The 17,063-nt window shown below is 39.6% G+C and overlaps 1 protein-coding gene across 8 annotated transcripts in view; it reads right to left on the bottom strand.

Annotated features, from left to right (window-relative positions):
* The window catches only part of LOC144603523 (protein FAM118A-like), a 37,625-nt gene continuing 20,562 nt past the window's right edge, over nucleotides 1-17,063 (bottom strand). For 5 of the 8 annotated variants that reach the window (XM_078416833.1, XM_078416831.1, XM_078416830.1 and 2 more), the window contains 6 exons: nucleotides 15,765-15,986; nucleotides 15,408-15,536; nucleotides 13,283-13,568; nucleotides 11,045-11,086; nucleotides 5,982-6,017; nucleotides 1-3,641 (listed from right to left, as the gene is read on the bottom strand). In XM_078416833.1, the coding sequence (XP_078272959.1) occupies nucleotides 3,526-3,641; nucleotides 5,982-6,017; nucleotides 11,045-11,086; nucleotides 13,283-13,568; nucleotides 15,408-15,536; nucleotides 15,765-15,986 (831 nt within the window). In that variant the 3' untranslated portion in view covers nucleotides 1-3,525. The remainder of the gene's footprint in view (nucleotides 3,642-5,981; nucleotides 6,018-11,044; nucleotides 11,087-13,282; nucleotides 13,569-15,407; nucleotides 15,537-15,764; nucleotides 15,987-17,063) is intronic. The other 3 variants (XM_078416838.1, XM_078416835.1, XM_078416836.1) reach the window with 2 other exon arrangements.

Genomic DNA, 17,063 nt, shown 5'->3' with positions numbered 1-17,063 from the left:
TTTCATATTGAATGACTGTTTATTGGCCAAGTATGTACACATACAAGGAATGTGCCTTGGTGCTCCGCTCGCAAGTAACAACATGAACATACAGTAAACAATTAAGAATAAAGCATAAAACATTAAGAATACATTACAGTTTAAACATGTGAGTGAAATAAACCAGAGGAAAAAGAGACTACAGACTTTTGGTTATTGAGAAGAGCTACTACTCAAGAAAAAAAAGCTGTTTTTATGTCTGGCTGTAGCTGCTTTTTACAGTCCGAAGTCGCCTTCAAGAGGGAAGTGCTTCAAAGAGTTTGTGGCCAGGGTGAGAGGGGTCAGAGATGATCTTGCCCGCTCGCTTCCTGGCCCTTGCAGTGCACAGTTCGTCAATAGGGAGGAGGTTGCAGTCAACAACCTTCTCAGCGGATCCAACAATTCGTTGCAACCTCCGGATGTTGTGCTTGGTGGCTGGGCCAAACCAGACCATGATGGAGAAAGTGAGGACGGACTCTACGATGGCACTATAGAATTGTACCATCATTGCCTGTGGCAGATTGTGTTTCCTCAGCTGCCGCAGGAAGTACATCCTCTGTTGGGCCTTTTTGACTGTGGAAGTGATGGTGGCCCCCCCATTTAAGGTCCTTGGAGATGATGGTTCCAAGGAAGTTAAATGACTCCACAGATGTGACTGTTGTTGTTGATGGTGAGTGGGGGTAGGGGAGGGGGAGCTCTCCTAAAGTCTACAATCAGTTCCACTGTCTTAAGAGCATTAGTTGTTGCGGTTGTTGCGATGGCACCAGGACGCCAGCTGTGTCACTTCCTGTCTGTAGGCAGATTCCTCCCCATCCTGGATCAGTTCAATCAGGCTTGTGTCATCCGTAAACTTGAGAAGCTTGACAGAGGAGTCTGTGGAGGTGCAGTCGTTGGTGTAGAGAGAGTAAAGGAGAGGGGAGAGTACGCAGCCTTGGGGTGCTCCTATGCTGAGGGTCTGCGGGTCCGAGATGTGCTTTCCCAGCCTCACATGCTGCTTCCTGCCTGTCAGGAAGTTGATGATCCACTGACAGAGGGGTTGAGGCACAGTCAACTGGCATAGTTTGGAGTGTAGTAGCTCTGGCACAATGGTGTTAAATGCAGAGCTAAAGTCCACAAACAAATCCTGGCATAAGTCCCCTTGCGGTCTCGGTGCTGGAGGATGAAGTGCAGGCCTAGGTTGACTGTGTCATCCACCGATCTATTGGCCCGGTATGCAAATTGCAGAGGGTCCAGCAGGGGGTTGTGTTGTTTTCCAGCTGGGCCAGCACAAGTCTTTCAAAGGTCTTCATGACTACAGAGGTCAGTGCGACAGGCCTGTAGTCATTAAGACCAGTGATTCTTGTCTTTTTGGGTACAATAGTGGAGACTTTGAAGCAGGCAGGGACAGTACAGGTTTGCAGGGACTGGTTGAAAATGTCTGTGTAGACCGGTGCTAGTTGTTCAGCACAGAGCTTGAGGGTAGAGGGGGAAACACTAATAATAGGGATATTCTCCATGTTCAAAGGCAATTCATGTTAAACAGCAAAATCAGCTTCTTGCAGCACATTTCTTAGACAAAGAACATTACAACAGATGCTCTGAGGCATAAAAACATCACGTCCTGACAAGTATTTTCTCGCTCTCTGTATTATTCTGCCCATTCCTGTCATTCTGAATCCAACTTTGTTAATATTTGTCAAAACATTAGGTTCCTTAAATACAACTTATCAATTATCTTACCGAATAAAAAATGCACCTTCACGACTTACCTGTCCACAACCTGCACTTTATCCCTTATTTGAGAGAAATACAATTACACTTTAAACTTCATACTCCAAATCTAACTACTTTCATCTACAAACTATGAATACTGAGATTTAAATTAAATGTCTTTCATAAACACAGTTGCTTTTGTCAGCATCTATGTTACAAAAATTAGGCTGGAATTTGTAACAAGGTCATTGCTACATTAGTGCTTTAAGTGGTACGTACTGAAGTTGTAAAATGCATTTTGTAAATGCAGTGATTCCTACCTACCCCTCTTCCCTCCTCCACCCCCACTGACAGTCATTTGTCTTCATTAAAAGGTTCTACAATATTTAAAAAACCAAGGAGCACCATACCAGAGCTGGTAATTTTCATGCACAATTTGCAAAGCCACTCCCCATATTATCAGCTTCCCATTTACAAATAGGACAGGACAAGAAGTTAAATGTCTTCATTATATCCATTTCTATTTTGCAATAAGAAATACGCAATTCAAATAGGACAGGCGGTCTTCCACCTTGTTTGCAAAACTAGACCCTGTAGGAAAATTCTGATATTTCAACTCAAGTTAAACAGGAGTTACAACAACAAACAGATTATTCAACATTCATACATTTTCAATAGCCATTTAATAAAAACAAAAGTAAAAAAACGTAACCAATAGCTAGATGTTTTACCATGTGGTAAGATAGTTACAATATCCAGGCTTCGTACCAAGAGGCATCACAATAAATAGTTACGTTCACAAAGGCAAAAAGTCCAGTGATTTGTATTTAATGATAGTAACAACTGCACAACAGTGACAAAGTACTGTTCTCATTCTGCAGAAAAAGTTACCGGTCATTTATGCTCATCCAAATATAGTTCACGGACACTTTGTGATGCATTCAACATCATGGAATAAGATTTGGCACTTCGGTGAAGGTGCTTTATAGCAATTTATGATCCTCCAAAATCTGTATCTGCAATGAGATTTAATTTTGTAAAAAATATTCCTGCCATTCAGAATGACTGTACAAGCTATTTTCTTCCTTACAAATAATTATAATTTTCCCATCTTACTGTTCTTGTTCAGTCTTACATTTGCTTATCCGTTTTAACACTAATTCCTTATTGGTTCTCTTCATGGTCTCAGTGGATGAAAACACCAGCTTCTTTGCTGATAAGGAGTTTAAAACAAAAGGGCTCCAGATTATTTCCTTGGCAAATTAGTTTTTAGTCCATGCCAAATTGCCTCTTTTTTTGTGATTTACATTTCTGATGGTTACTGTCATGCAGTGATATGCCAGATCATTGTAATGAATTCTGGGGAGTTGGAGTATAAAGAATATTGAACTATGTTATGAAATTCAGGAGATCTGGAATTTACACAGAATCATGGAAAATCAAAGCAATCAAGTCATTTCAAGCAACAAATGGCTGGCAGCACAAAAACATTAAACTATTTCACGTCCAGCCTGAGGAGTAAATAACTGCAAAACCAGTCAACCAAACTTCCAAAGATCACCCTCCTCCAGCTCGTCTCTTCACATTCACTTCACAGCCATCTAAAACCTTCCCATCCGTAAATTTGTCCAAATGTCTTTTAAAAGTTGTAATTGTATATGCTTGCTTCTCAGGCAGCTCATTTGAGATACGGACTACTCACTGAGTGGAAAAAGTTTGCCCTGAGAGATCCCTCTTAAATCTCTTTCCTATCACCTTAAGCCTAAAGCCCCGAGTTTTAGAATTCCTCTACCGAGAGAAAAAGACAACGGGTGTTCACAAAATCTTTTGTACATTTGTTGAAAATGTACCATTTCCTTTCCGGATCCTTTTTTGAGTTACGTCACCATTTTCATCTTGTTTCCGCTTTACGCAATCTGAACATGATGTTCCTGCAATATCAAGGCAAAAATGGTTAGGAATTTTACTACCAAAAAAGCATTACAAATTAATTATAAATCGTGAATAAAATAAATAAATAATTCCTGGTGTAAAGTCATTGCCCCGGCACATGACCTCATATTTTCTCTCCACAAATGTTATAAATCCTGAATATTATTCCCAGCAATGTTTATTTACAGCATCTGCAACATTTTATTTTTGGAATCAGTGAGGATTAAGTGCAAAATTTCTAGAAGGCAAGTTGCACCATTTCCTTCACGTCAGTCATGGCTTTATACAGACATAAATTATAGAAGATAGAACAGGACAGCACCGAAGCAGGCCCATTGGCCCACGATTTATGCGCTAAACATGATTTTTTATTTTTTATTTTTAGATTTAGATTCTACAGCGCGGAAACAGGCCCTTTCGGCCCACCAAGTCCGCGCCGCCCAGCGATCCCCACACATTAACACTATCCTACACACACCAGGGACAATTTTTACATTTACCCAGTCAATTAACCTACAAACCTGCACGTCTTTGGAGTGTGGGAGGAATCCGAAGATCTCGGAGAAAACCCACGCAAGTCATGGGGAGAACTTACAAACTCCATAGTCAGGATCGAACCTGAGTCTCCTGCGCTGCATTCGCTGTAAGGCAGCAACTCTACCGCTGCGCCACCGTGCCGCCCTTAATGATGCCAGCAATCTAATCAATTCCGCCTGCAAGTGAACCGTGTCCCTCCATTCCCTGCATATTCAAGCATCTTCCTAAAAGACTTCAACACCACCACCATCCCTGGCAGCATTCAGGCACCCTTCACTCTTATGTAAAAAAAACATGCCCTGCACATCTCCTTTAATCTCCCCCCCACTCTCACCTTAAAGCAAGGCGAGCTAATCCTTGACATTTCCACAATGGGGAAAAGGTTCTGAATATCTACATGCGTTGCCTAATTTTATATAATTGTATCAGGTCTCAGCCTTGACACTCCAGAGAAAACAATCTAAGTTTGTCCAACTTCTCCTTATAGCTAATATCCTCTAATCCAGGCAGCATTCTAGTAAATCTCTTCAGCACCCCCTTCAAATGTGGCCACGCCAAAGTTTTATAAAGCACTGCAACGACTCCCTGACTCGCACACTTGAGCCCCTATGGATGATGAAGGCAAGCATACCATACACCTTTTTTACCACTCTAACTGCTTGTGTTGCTACTTTCAGGGAGTTATGTTGCACCCCAAGATCGCTCTGTACATCAATGCTGTTAAGTGTCCCGCCATTAACTGAATAATTTCATTTCACATTTGATCTCTCAAAGTGCAACAATGGTTGTCAAACCCAAGGAAAAAAGTTCAATTATGTGTTTCATATATTTTGTATGTTTCTTTAATTTTATAATTTAACTTTATTTGAATAACATTCAAATGTCTTGGACGATCAGAGATACTTAGCAACAAAGAGCCGTCACCTTTTCTAGGCCGCCATATCCAAATCCATAGACATAGACTATATATCCAAGTCCATATATATATATATATATATATATATATATATATATATAGACTATATCCAAGTCATTGCCAACTGCCCCTGGGCAAGTCTCATCCTGCATTTGATTTTGCCACAAATATGACGTCATTCTTTAAATCAGTCACCACAAGCTTTGCTCTGCTAAACTTCAATGTTCCTTATAAACTATATTCATGTTCTCGATAGAACAAAGCTTTTGACATTTCCACCATGTTGAAATTGTACATTTCCACACTTATCAAGTTCACTCTTCACCAGAATCGTAATTCCAAAAACAATTAATTGAATGGAATTGAATTGAATCTATACATCACATTTATTCTACCATTCAATCACTTAAAACAAAAATCATAGAAAAATAAAACCTTTGATCATTACTTAAACATTTATCCTTTTTAAAAAAATCATGACAATCCAATGACATAGACACTTGGTTTTTAATTTTTTAAATAGCACACAATGGTCAAAATAAATTAATGTAAACTAAAATTTCCTCTTTATGTTGACATGGAAATAACAAACTCTCCCCTGGATATCATAATTTGATAAAGAACTTCTACCTTCATTGCATGAATATTCAATTAAATTAAAATTTTATTCCACTTGCATTTTCCAGGACATATAATTTCATCCATCCACATTCCTCATTGCCTTGTGTGAAATGACCAGTGCCGTCAAGAGTTGCACGATACCATTTCAATCTCATTTAATTTTAAATTTAGGACATGCAGTTACCTCAATACATTTGTTCCTTATTATAACATAATTTTATTCCGAGTTATAGGGTAGTTGGATTGCTATTTCATATTTCCTTACCAATAGATAGATTTGTACTATCTGCAGAAGAACTATCTGAAAAAAAAGTAATAATTAGTAATTAGATTAAAAGTTTTTGTTGAAACCTTATGAAGTACAACATTTACTAAAATAAAATATCTTCAAGTTTATTTTACTTACTAGAAGAGTATCTCAGCTAATTTTCTTAGGAAACTCAGTTACCACATGCTACAAGTTCTATACAGAATTGTGGATGGAGTCCTCAGCCATGTCTCCTGCATTCCCCCACAGGTCTATTCTTGCATCCCTCTATCTCCTCATACAGTAGTGATAGAGTTTCCCTGGTCCTTTTACCTTTCATCCTACCAGCCTTCGCATCCATCACATCACACTACAACATTTCTGCCACTTCAACGTGATCCTACCATCAGTCATATCTTCCCTTCCTTGTCCATCTCTGCAACAACCAGTCTCTCTGTGACTCCCTGGTTCATTCATCCCTTCCTCACCCACCTCTCTCCCCAGGACCTTTCCCTTGCAATGACAGAAGGTGAAACACCTGTCTCAGCACCCCCTCCCTTACTGCCATTCAAGGACCTAAACAGGTGAAATAGAGGTTTCTACACACCTCCAACCTTATCACTTGCATTCAGTGCTCTCTCTACAGCCTCCTCTCTACATTAGTGAGACCAAGCCTAGACTAAGCAAGTTTCATCAAACACTTCCACTCTGTCCACCAGGGCCAGCTGGAACTCCATTGTTAGCTACTTCAATACCCTTCGCATTCCGACCCGTCTATTCCCGATCTTCTCCACTACCAGAGTGAGGCCACATCCAAACAGAATAGTAGCTCATATTCTTCTTGGATTGCCAACAACCCAATGGCACAAGCATGGAATTCTGCAATTTCAGCCAAACCGCTCAACTATTCTCTTTATTTCTGATCTATCCAGGATCTCATACACATACATTTCTTTCCACTCCCCTCGCCCCTGTCACCCGGTTCATTTCCCTCCCTCCACCTATTCCTTCTGCTCATCATGTTTCCCTATGCTCTCTGGTCCCCAGTTTACACCACCCACCCCATCCCTTTTCCCATCTACCCCCCACACAACTCCCGCTGGTTCTACACTTTACTCAACTTCAATTCCTATCAGATACCACCACATGCAGCTGTCTTCTCCACTCATCTCCTCCAGTTATTATGACCATCTCCAGCCTTTTCTCACCCACTCGACTCATCTGCTAAAAATGCCTATTTTCCTGGATCCACCTATCAATTTTTCTTGCCCCATCCCTCCCCCTCACTTCTTTCTACCGGTTGTCTCCTCTCTATTCTCATCTTGAGTAAGGAAAAATTGATCTAACTAATTTTGTATATGGCACACAAATGCAGATGGTGAATGGAATGAAACATAGAAAATAGGTGCAAGAGTAGGCCATTCGACCCTTTGAGCCAGCACTGCCATTCAATATGATCATGTCCGATCATCCAGAATCAGTACCCCATTCCTGCTTTCTCCCCATATCCCTTAATTCCGTTAGCCCTAAGAGCCACATCAAACTCTCTTGAATACATATTCACGAATGCATAGGCTGGCTGATGGGGTGCTAATCAAGTTGATTGTCCTGCCGAATTAGGCCAGTGTGTGATTCGGAGAGGAACCTGGAGGTGATGCTCCCATGTTCATAAGTTTATGTAATAGGAGCAGAATTAGGCCATTCAGTCCCTCAAGCCATTCAATCATGGCTCTCCCTCCTAACACCATTCTTTTGCCTTCTCCCCATAACTCCTGAAACCTATACTAATCAAGTTAAGCTTTTTGATAGTTGTTGGCGCTATATTGATCCAGGCAAATCGTGTGTTCCATTAACCTGACGGATGAAACTGTGTATCATGGTCCTCCACAGATGCTGCCCCGACCCATTGAGATGCTCCAGCACTATCTTTTTGCTCAAGATTCCAGCATCTGCAGTCTCCTGTCTAGTGTATAACATAGCACAGAAACAGGCCATCAGCTAACTTAGAGCATGCTGACTATCGACCACTTGTTAACGCTGATTCTACATTCATCCCATAGAATCTCATTGCAATTTACAGTGGTCAATTAATCAGCACATCTTTGGGAAGCGAGAGAAAATCAAAGCACCTCAGGGAAGCCCATGTGGTCACAAGGAGGGTGTGCAAGCTCCACACATAGAGCACTCAAGGTCGCTACTGAGCCTAGGTCTTCCTCACTGTGAGGCACTAAATACCATTCTGCGGCCCAATCTTGACTCAGTATTTGCAACATTACATTTCTTTTGGTCAATGCTGATACTCATAACATTACAAAACAAGAACATTACACACTCACATTTCATCAGAAATTTGGTGAAAGACCAAAAGCAAAAAAAAAGAAGCTTTTGAAGATAAACTAAAAATAATATTTGCATTTATGAGAGAAATGTACTCATAACTACATTAAATAAACCAACAGCTTTTTGTTTGAAATAACAAAAATATAGGAAATATGCAACAATTATGTAACAAAAATATATGAAAACACACAATTCAGTGGGGATTTCCAAAAGATTGTATAAAATTGATAGGACTGTCAAAGAAAGAGTCCAAGAGTTCACATGATGTAATCATTATTATATACAACTAATTTTTTTAAGATCTAGGCATCATGGCATGGCCAGCATTAGCTGCCCAACCCTAATTACCCTTGAGAAAATGGCAATGACCTGCCTTCTCAAATTGCTTATCTTTTCGGTGAAGGTAATGGGGAGTTTCAGGATTTAGACCCGGAGCCAACCCAGGCAATCTACTTCCAAATTAGGCTGGTGTTTGATTTAGAGAGGAATCCGGAGCTGAAGTTCTCATGTGACTGCTGCACAAATCTCCATGGATTTGAGAGATGCTGTCAAAATATACAAATGATTTTAGTGCATTTTGTACATGGCTCTCATAGCACTGGTAATGGAAGGAAATAATGTATAGGGTGGTTGATGGGGTACTAATCAACTAACCTTTTGAAAGTTGTTGGAACTATATTCATCCTGGCAAATTGAGAGTTTTAACAGGAAAGAGCGTTTATTTGTCTCATGCATCGGATATCATATCATATATATACAGCCGGAAACAGGCCTTTTCGGCCCTCCAAGTCCGTGCCGCCCAGTGATCCCCATTAACACTATCCTACACCCACTAGGGACAATTTTTTACATCTACCCAGCCAATTAACCTACATACCTGTACGTCTTTGGAGTGTGGGAGGAAACCGAAGATCTCGGAGAAAACCCACGCAGGTCACGGGGAGAACGTACAAACTCCTTACAGTGCAGCACCCGTAGTCAGGATCGAACCTGAGTCTCCGGCGCTGCATTCGCTGTAAAGCAGCAACTCTACCGCTGCGCTACCGTGCCGCGAACCAGAACAATAAAATTAATTGCTTACTGCAGCTTTACAGGTACATTAGATGCAACACCAATAAATGCACAATAAATTACAGTAATTCTAAGTAAACTAGATCCTGATTGTACAAAAAAACAAAGTTTATGCAAAGCCATCACAGCAGTGCAAAGTTCATAGTGTTTCAGTAGGATTGTAGTTAAAATTTTGCCTGGTGGTTCAAGAATCATGCTCTTGATTTGTGCCCTGTGGATGATGGAAAGACTTGGGGGCATCAGGTATTGAGTCATTCTCAGCCTCTGAACTGCTCCTGTAAACATTATAGTTATATGGCTTATGCACATGACGTTCTAGTCAATGGTAAATTCCTAATTGTTGAGACAGTGGTTTAACTTTCGAGTTGAATTTGCTGATATCTCTAGAAGCTGATTAAAATAATGCCATGATTAAAAAAAATCTTCAAACTTCTAACGTCTTGAAAAGCACTGCTTGTGGAAAATGGTCATGACTTTCATTCCACCTAGATTCAGTCAGAGTCGTACAGCATGGAAACAGGTCGACTCTCGAACACCTATGCACCCTCGACCTTCCCTAACCCAATTTTACTAGTCATATAGTATTGAAACAGGCCCTACAGCCCAACTCAACCATGCCGATCAAGATGCCCATCTAAGCTAGTTCCATTTGCCTGCATTTGGCCCATATCCTTGTACATCTTTCCTATCCATGCACATGTATTAATGTATTTTAAATGTTGTATAGTATCTGCCACAATTACTTCCTTCATATACCCACCACCCTCTGAGTGGAAAAAGTTGCCCCTAAAGTTCCTTTTAAATCCTTCACCTGGTGGCATCACTTGATGTAGGTCAAATTTGCAGCTAAACCCAGGCTCTTGAAAGAAGTGATAAGCCATGTTACTGGATGATCAGGGCTAATACAACCAAACAATTTGGAACCTGATGGTATGTCAGAATAAAGATTGCAGGGAACGCTGCCAAACTATCTTCCTGAAGGAGTGGAACAGGTTGGTTAATAAACCTAAACTGATTAATCCGCAAATGCCAGACACAGTGATTGTGTGTTAATACTCTTTGCACCTGAGGAATGACTGCCACTTAGGTGAAGCCAAAAGTCAAATGTCACTATTTTAATGTAATAGTTCCTCCTTATGCAGAATTACCACTCCAACAGAACAATGAATTGAAAATGTTTTTGAAGTCACCTTCAGTAGACTGAAAGGAAACCACAGCAAAAATATTTACCATCACCTCAGCTGCAGCAGGTGAGAGTAGAAACTCCCCTGGTTGTTGCTGCTGCTGCTGCTGTTTTCTGTTGTCCTCAAAAATGGTTTCCCTCCTTCTCCAGTACAAAGGCATCAACAGACAGACCACAATGCTTGTGATTGTAACATTGGGAAGTTAATCAAAAGCAATGCAACACAAGGAACATTATTCAAGTCAAAATTAAATTCTACAATAATTTTTCCATTTTAATAATGCTATCATCACAAGGAAGTCAGCTTAATACCACCTACTCTGAGCAACTAGGGATTAGCAATAAATGCCGACATAGATATCAGCAATACCCACATCATGAGGACAAATCAAGATTGTAAAACAAAAATTGTTCCAGTCCACTAAATCCCAGGATATCTACAGTGCAACTGTAGCCCACCCCAGAGCGCTAAGAATCAGATACCTACCACCACCTGATGTGTCTTGCATACCATCTTGCTGCAGATCAGCTTTAAAATAGTAAGGAATAAAAATTGAAAGCAAAAGGGAAAAGGTTTAGATAAAAGCTTCAAGCTTCTAGTTTTCACACTATAAAGAGAATAACTGTGAAATCTGACCCCAAATGCATCAGTTCAAACAAAAAACCCTGAATAGCAAGTAATGAAGTTAGAATTAAGACTTGTACATCATAAATCTGTACTTCTGTGGAAATATCTAATGCAACACAGCACATCCTCCAACTCCAAGAGCAAAATCTTTCAAAATTTGCTAATCATTTATTTAAAGTATTTTATCAGATGTACACTTCTGTATGCCCACTTCAGGCATTGAACATAACAGATATTTTTTGTTTGATCTTGTCAATGAGATTGATTTATTACCAAAGTTATCCAGGCAATTAGGGTAGGGTAACCCTTATCCAGGCACTTGCTAGTTTATGGATAAATGACTGCTTCATCTGGTTTACCCCAAGAGACTTTGAGAAAGCTAACTATTAATGGTAAATATGTATCTCAATTTATGAACGTGTATAACATGAAAGGTTAAAATCTTTTAATTTATTAGAATAATGTGAATGTGAATCTATTGCTCAATGTATAGATAACATTGAGAATTGTGAATGAGAAAAATGCACTTTGAGAGACAAAACCTTTGCTTCTATTTTATTGCTTATCAACAAGACAGGGATTGATTAGTCAACATGGTTTTCTGCAGGGAAATTCTATCTCACAAATCTGATTGAGAAGGAGAATTGATGAAGGCAGGAACGTAGACATATGTTACGTGGACTTTGAGTTCTGCACGGTAGACTGGTTCAGAAGTTTGGGGCACATAAGATCTTAGGTTCGTAGGCAAACTAGAGCCAAAATTGGTTGATAGCAGGTCGAGGATAGTAACTGAGGGGTGATTTTCCTGACAGTCTGTAACCAGTAGTGTACCAAAGGAATTAGTGTTGGGACCTTAGATGTTTGTCATACGACTTATATGAGAATTTCGGTAGACTGATTAGGTTTGCTTACAACTCCAAAAAATGATTGAACAGTAGATAGCCAAGAAGATGTGAAAGTTTACAAAGAGACATGGATCCGTTAGAAAGTTGGGTTAAGCGTCGGTAAATGGACATAGGTCTAAAGGCGGCAAATAAGATGTTGAGATTCAAAGTTGACTTAGATAAATTGGGTCGAATTTCCTGTATCTCTGCTTTATAGCTCTATGCCTACATACACATTCATTTCCCAAAATGAGTAAAAGATTACACACTAGTACAAGAAGCAGCACAAGGCAATGCTTGTTGCAGATTAAGCTAGGGATGATTTAAAGACATCTAATGTGATAAGCTAGATAAACAATTTTTCAGCAAAATATCTCACGCTCCAAATAAAATCATAACAAGCAAAATATAGTGTTGAAGGAATATGGCGGATCAGGCAACATCTGTGGAGGAAATGGATAACTGACATTTCAGGTCAGGTCCCTATCTTAGACTGGGGTCCCAAACCGAACATCACCTGTCCATTCTCTCTACAGATGCTGCCTGACCACCAAGTTCCTCCAGCACTTTGCGATTTATTCAAGATTCCAGTATCTGCAGTCTCTTGTGTCTCCTAAATCATAAGGCGTATTAACTAGATTTCAGTCCACAAACGTGCTCTTTTCTCTGTAAGTCACATGGCAACTCTTGGAGATTCGCTACAATATTTCATGCTGGTATTCCTCTTTACCCCACCCAAATTTCTGAGCTTTCAAAATTAAACCTCGGGCCTTTGAGTGCCAACCTGTAAGCTATTAAGAGACCTTGGTTTTATAAAAATTATGGATCAGATTGAGAAAAAAGTTGAACTCATACTTTAAAATTAGTAATGTTAAATCTTGTTTAGACCTAACAAGACAAAGTACAAATCCCCTGGTCCCGCTGTAAAATTACCAATGGACTGTTTTGGAAGCAGATTGCCAAAGTACAGGATGAGAAGTCTCACTGAATTTGTATTCTCACAACTTCTTATTGTCATTAGTAAATATATAAACCAAATGATAGGAGTTCCTGTATATTGTGTCTTGCTGTCACTTCTATATCTGCAGACAGATTTGTAAACAATTTTATAAATTCAAAAAAATGTAGCATCAATCAATATTCTCAGTAGCATCATTAAAGCATTATGCACCATAAAAATAATTATCGTTCAACAATAGTTTTAGTGACTTACCTGGGTTTCTTTGTCTGCAAATTTGGGCAACCAAATCTCGGAAATATTGAGGCATATATTCAAAGCAGTCGCCATAAGACACTATTTTAATGCCATGCAACAGCATTTCTGCTTGCAATTTATAGAAATGATCATGGCTATCCTTTCGGACCAACATGAAGTGTTCCAAATCTACTTTGTCCTGAACAGAATACAGAAACAGTGCCTGGAAGATCTGGTCCCGCAGAGTTTCTCCACAGCCCAAAAATACAAAGGACTTGATACGATACAGTTCTTGAAATTCTTCCTGCCAGGGAAAAATAATCCAAAAAGGTTAATCATTTTCTCTGGGATTCCTAAATAGGACGGGTCATCTTAAGTGTGCAAAGCATATATGACTGTAAAAAACATAACACACTGGATGGCAATAGGGTTCTTGATACCTCAGATCTGATGAAAATTATGACACATTGTTGTACAGTTCAATAAAGGGTAGCATTAATACTGATGGGTCAAATTTTCAAAGACAGCTTGCAGATGAATTGTCGAGCCAATGCATGATTGAGCGAGAACCAGGTGGGAAAAAGCAAGTCAGTGAGTGGATAAATGAATGAAATAAAGAGAAATTTACCTGACTGATCTTTGAATGTGTAGACAATGCACCTATTATTTTATGAATACAATATTGGCTATTTTATCAATATAAAATATAGACATCTTTGTCAATGACCTAAAATACTATCAAACAATGCAGCGATTTTGGAATTATTCATTGTTCACAGATATGCAAAATGTTTAAGTAACAGTGATATTGTCATTGTATCAAAAGGTCAGGTTGCTGTGACTCCCAAATGTTAGTTTACATTTAATTCCTTACAAACAAATCCAAGGAATATTATCTGAAGCTAAAATTGTAATTCATGCCAAATAAACAATCGATAAAGGTATATGATTAATAGCATAAATTGCATTAAAAACATACAAAAGCAAAATTTTTAAAAATCAGAAGCCAATTTTAAGTCCACAATGGTTGAATTTCCACACAGAAACAAACAAAAATAAATTGGTTTAAAAAGTAGCCACTATGAATGTTAATTAAGAATTCAGTGTATTTTGTAAGCAGAAAACTTCCTACTAAAACTGAGGGGAGTAGAAACTTTTTCACCCAGAGAGTTGTGAAACTGTGGAATTTTCTGCCACAGAAGGCAGTGGAGGCCAATTCACTGGATGAATTTAAAAGAGAGTTAGATAGAGCTCTAGGGGCTAGTGGAATCAAGGGATATGGGGAGAAGGCAGGCACAGGTTACTGATTGTGGATGATCAGTCATGATCACAATGAATGGCAGTGCTGGCTCAAAGTGCCAAATGGCCTCCTCCTGTACCTATTTTCTATGTTCACTAATCGTGCGTCAATACCTTGAAACGTTTAAATAATTAACAGTAAAACTAGCTTAAAACTGAACGAAATCCATAAAAGAACACTCATTTGTATATATGCTTTTCAAACCTAAAGGATATCTTTAAAAAGTATGGAATCTGCCAAATTCACGCAAATATTCATGCAGATAGCATGCAAAGCAAAGTTTTTCACTATATCTTGGAGCGCATAACAATAATAAAACTATACAATGCCTTATTTGCTATGTTTAGTATGGTAATATACAGAAGTAATCTCACAAAGAAATCCACATTTCTTCCTCATTGTTGAAGCCAAACCTTACCATGCCCTCCTTCCGTTTTAGTTTAGTTTAGTTTAGAAATATTGCGTGGAAACAGGCCCTTCAGCCTACTATGACCATGCTGACTATCGATCACCCATACACTAGTTCGATGCTATTCAATCCTACACACCGAGGGTAATTTACAGAAGCCAATTAACCCATACATACATGTCTTTGCAATGTGGGAGGAAACCAGAGCACCCGAAGGAAATCCATGCAGTCACAGGGAGAACATATAAACTCCACACAGACAGCACCCGGAGTCAGGATCGAACCCGGGTCTCTGGCTCTGTGAGGTCTACAGTCTTTTGGCCTTCCAGGTAGCAGTTTGAGTAAACTTTTAAAAAATCATTTTATATCACATACTCCTTTGAAAACCGTTCAAATTAAATGTCGCTTTAAAAAAGTTCAAAATCAATGCTTACCATTAAATCTTGATCGTGCATTACATCCTTGTATCCTGATGGGTCCAATACCAGGCCACAGGGATCCGTAAAAAGTCCGTGAATGTGAAGGACACTGTACTTTTGTAAACCTCTTGCCCATTGAACTACCTGTAATGCACAAAGTATATGAAAATGAAAAATCAACAAATGGATGATGCAAAATAAAGACTGTCAATGCCTGGTCCTAAAGTTATTTTCCTAAAACCTTTAACATTTCTTCTGAAAATACTTTTATTCTTGGGCCACATTAAGTCACTTCCAGCAGCTTCCTCTGCAAGATCTGAAGAGACAATTCCTTTATTTGTAAGAATCTCACCTTTGAAAAAAATTACAAACCTTTTCTTTGCACTTAAGATCTACAGATTCCATAGGTTTGCCTTGTTGTTGACCAAAAATCTCAAGCAGGTTATCATAGTTTGTAGTGAGAACCATTGTTCCCCGATCCATAAGCTGAAGAATAGCATCCAAGAGCATGGGGTTTTGAATTTGACTGTGAAGATTATCAAACACCTCCATCAAACAATCCTGGAAGAAATTTGGCTTTGTATCTCCAGTTCTCTGTAAACAAAAGAAAATATCTGTAAAGACAATATTGTAGGAAATATAATAATAATAATAATAATGCATTTTATTTATATAGCGCTTTTCATATACTCAAAGACGCTTTACAGAGATTTAGAGAACATAGGGAAATGAATAAATAGATAAATAAGTAAACAAACAGAGAAAGGAGACAGAAGGTGAGGTGACCTTCAGTGGTTGAAGGCAGTACTGAACAGGTGAGACTTCAGCGATGTTTTGAATGTGGTGAGTGTGGAGGAGTCTCTAACGGTTTGGGGTAGTGAGTTCCATAGGATGGGAGCAGCGATGGAGAAAGCCCTGTCCCCCCAGGATCTGAGTTTGGTCCGGATGTGGGGGGATAGGAGATTGGCAGCAGCAGAGCGGAGGGTGCAGGTGGGAGTGTGCCTGTGGAGGAGGTCGGTCAGGTAGGATGGGGCCAGGTTATGGAGGGCTTTGTAGGTTATGAGGAGGATTTTGTACTGGATTCTCTGGGGGATGGGGAGCCAGTGGAGTTTGTAAAGGACGGGGGTGATATGGTCACGGATCGGGGTGTGGGTGAGTAGACGGGCAGCGGAGTTTTGAATGTATTGAAGTTTACTGATGATTTTTGAGGGTGCGCCATAGAGGAGGCTGTTGCAGTAGTCCAGACGGGAGGTGATGAAGGCGTGGATGAGGGTTTCTGCAGCTGTAGAGGAGAGGGATGGACGGAGACGGGCAATGTTTTTGAGGTGGAAGAAGGCTGTCTTTGTGATGTGTTTGATGTGTTTGTCGAAGGAGAGGGTTTGATCAAAGATGATTCCAAGATTCCGGATGTGAGGGGAGGTGGATACTGGGAGACCATCAATGTTGAGGATGAAGTTTTGGGTGGATTTGGTGAGCGTTTTTGGACCAATGATGATGATTTCAGATTTGTTGCAATTGAGTTTGAGGAAATTTGATTGAAGCCAAGATTTTATTTCAGTGATGCAGTTTGTCAGTGTAGAGTGTGTGGTGGGGGAGATTGACTTGGTGGAGATGAGGAGCTGGATATCATCGGCGAAGCAGTGGAAGTTGAGACCATGACGGCGGATTAAT

This window comes from Rhinoraja longicauda, chromosome 20, assembly GCF_053455715.1.
Source record: "Rhinoraja longicauda isolate Sanriku21f chromosome 20, sRhiLon1.1, whole genome shotgun sequence".
Classification (NCBI taxonomy): domain Eukaryota; kingdom Metazoa; phylum Chordata; class Chondrichthyes; order Rajiformes; family Arhynchobatidae; genus Rhinoraja; species Rhinoraja longicauda.
This window is presented reverse-complemented; position numbering and strand designations above follow the sequence as displayed.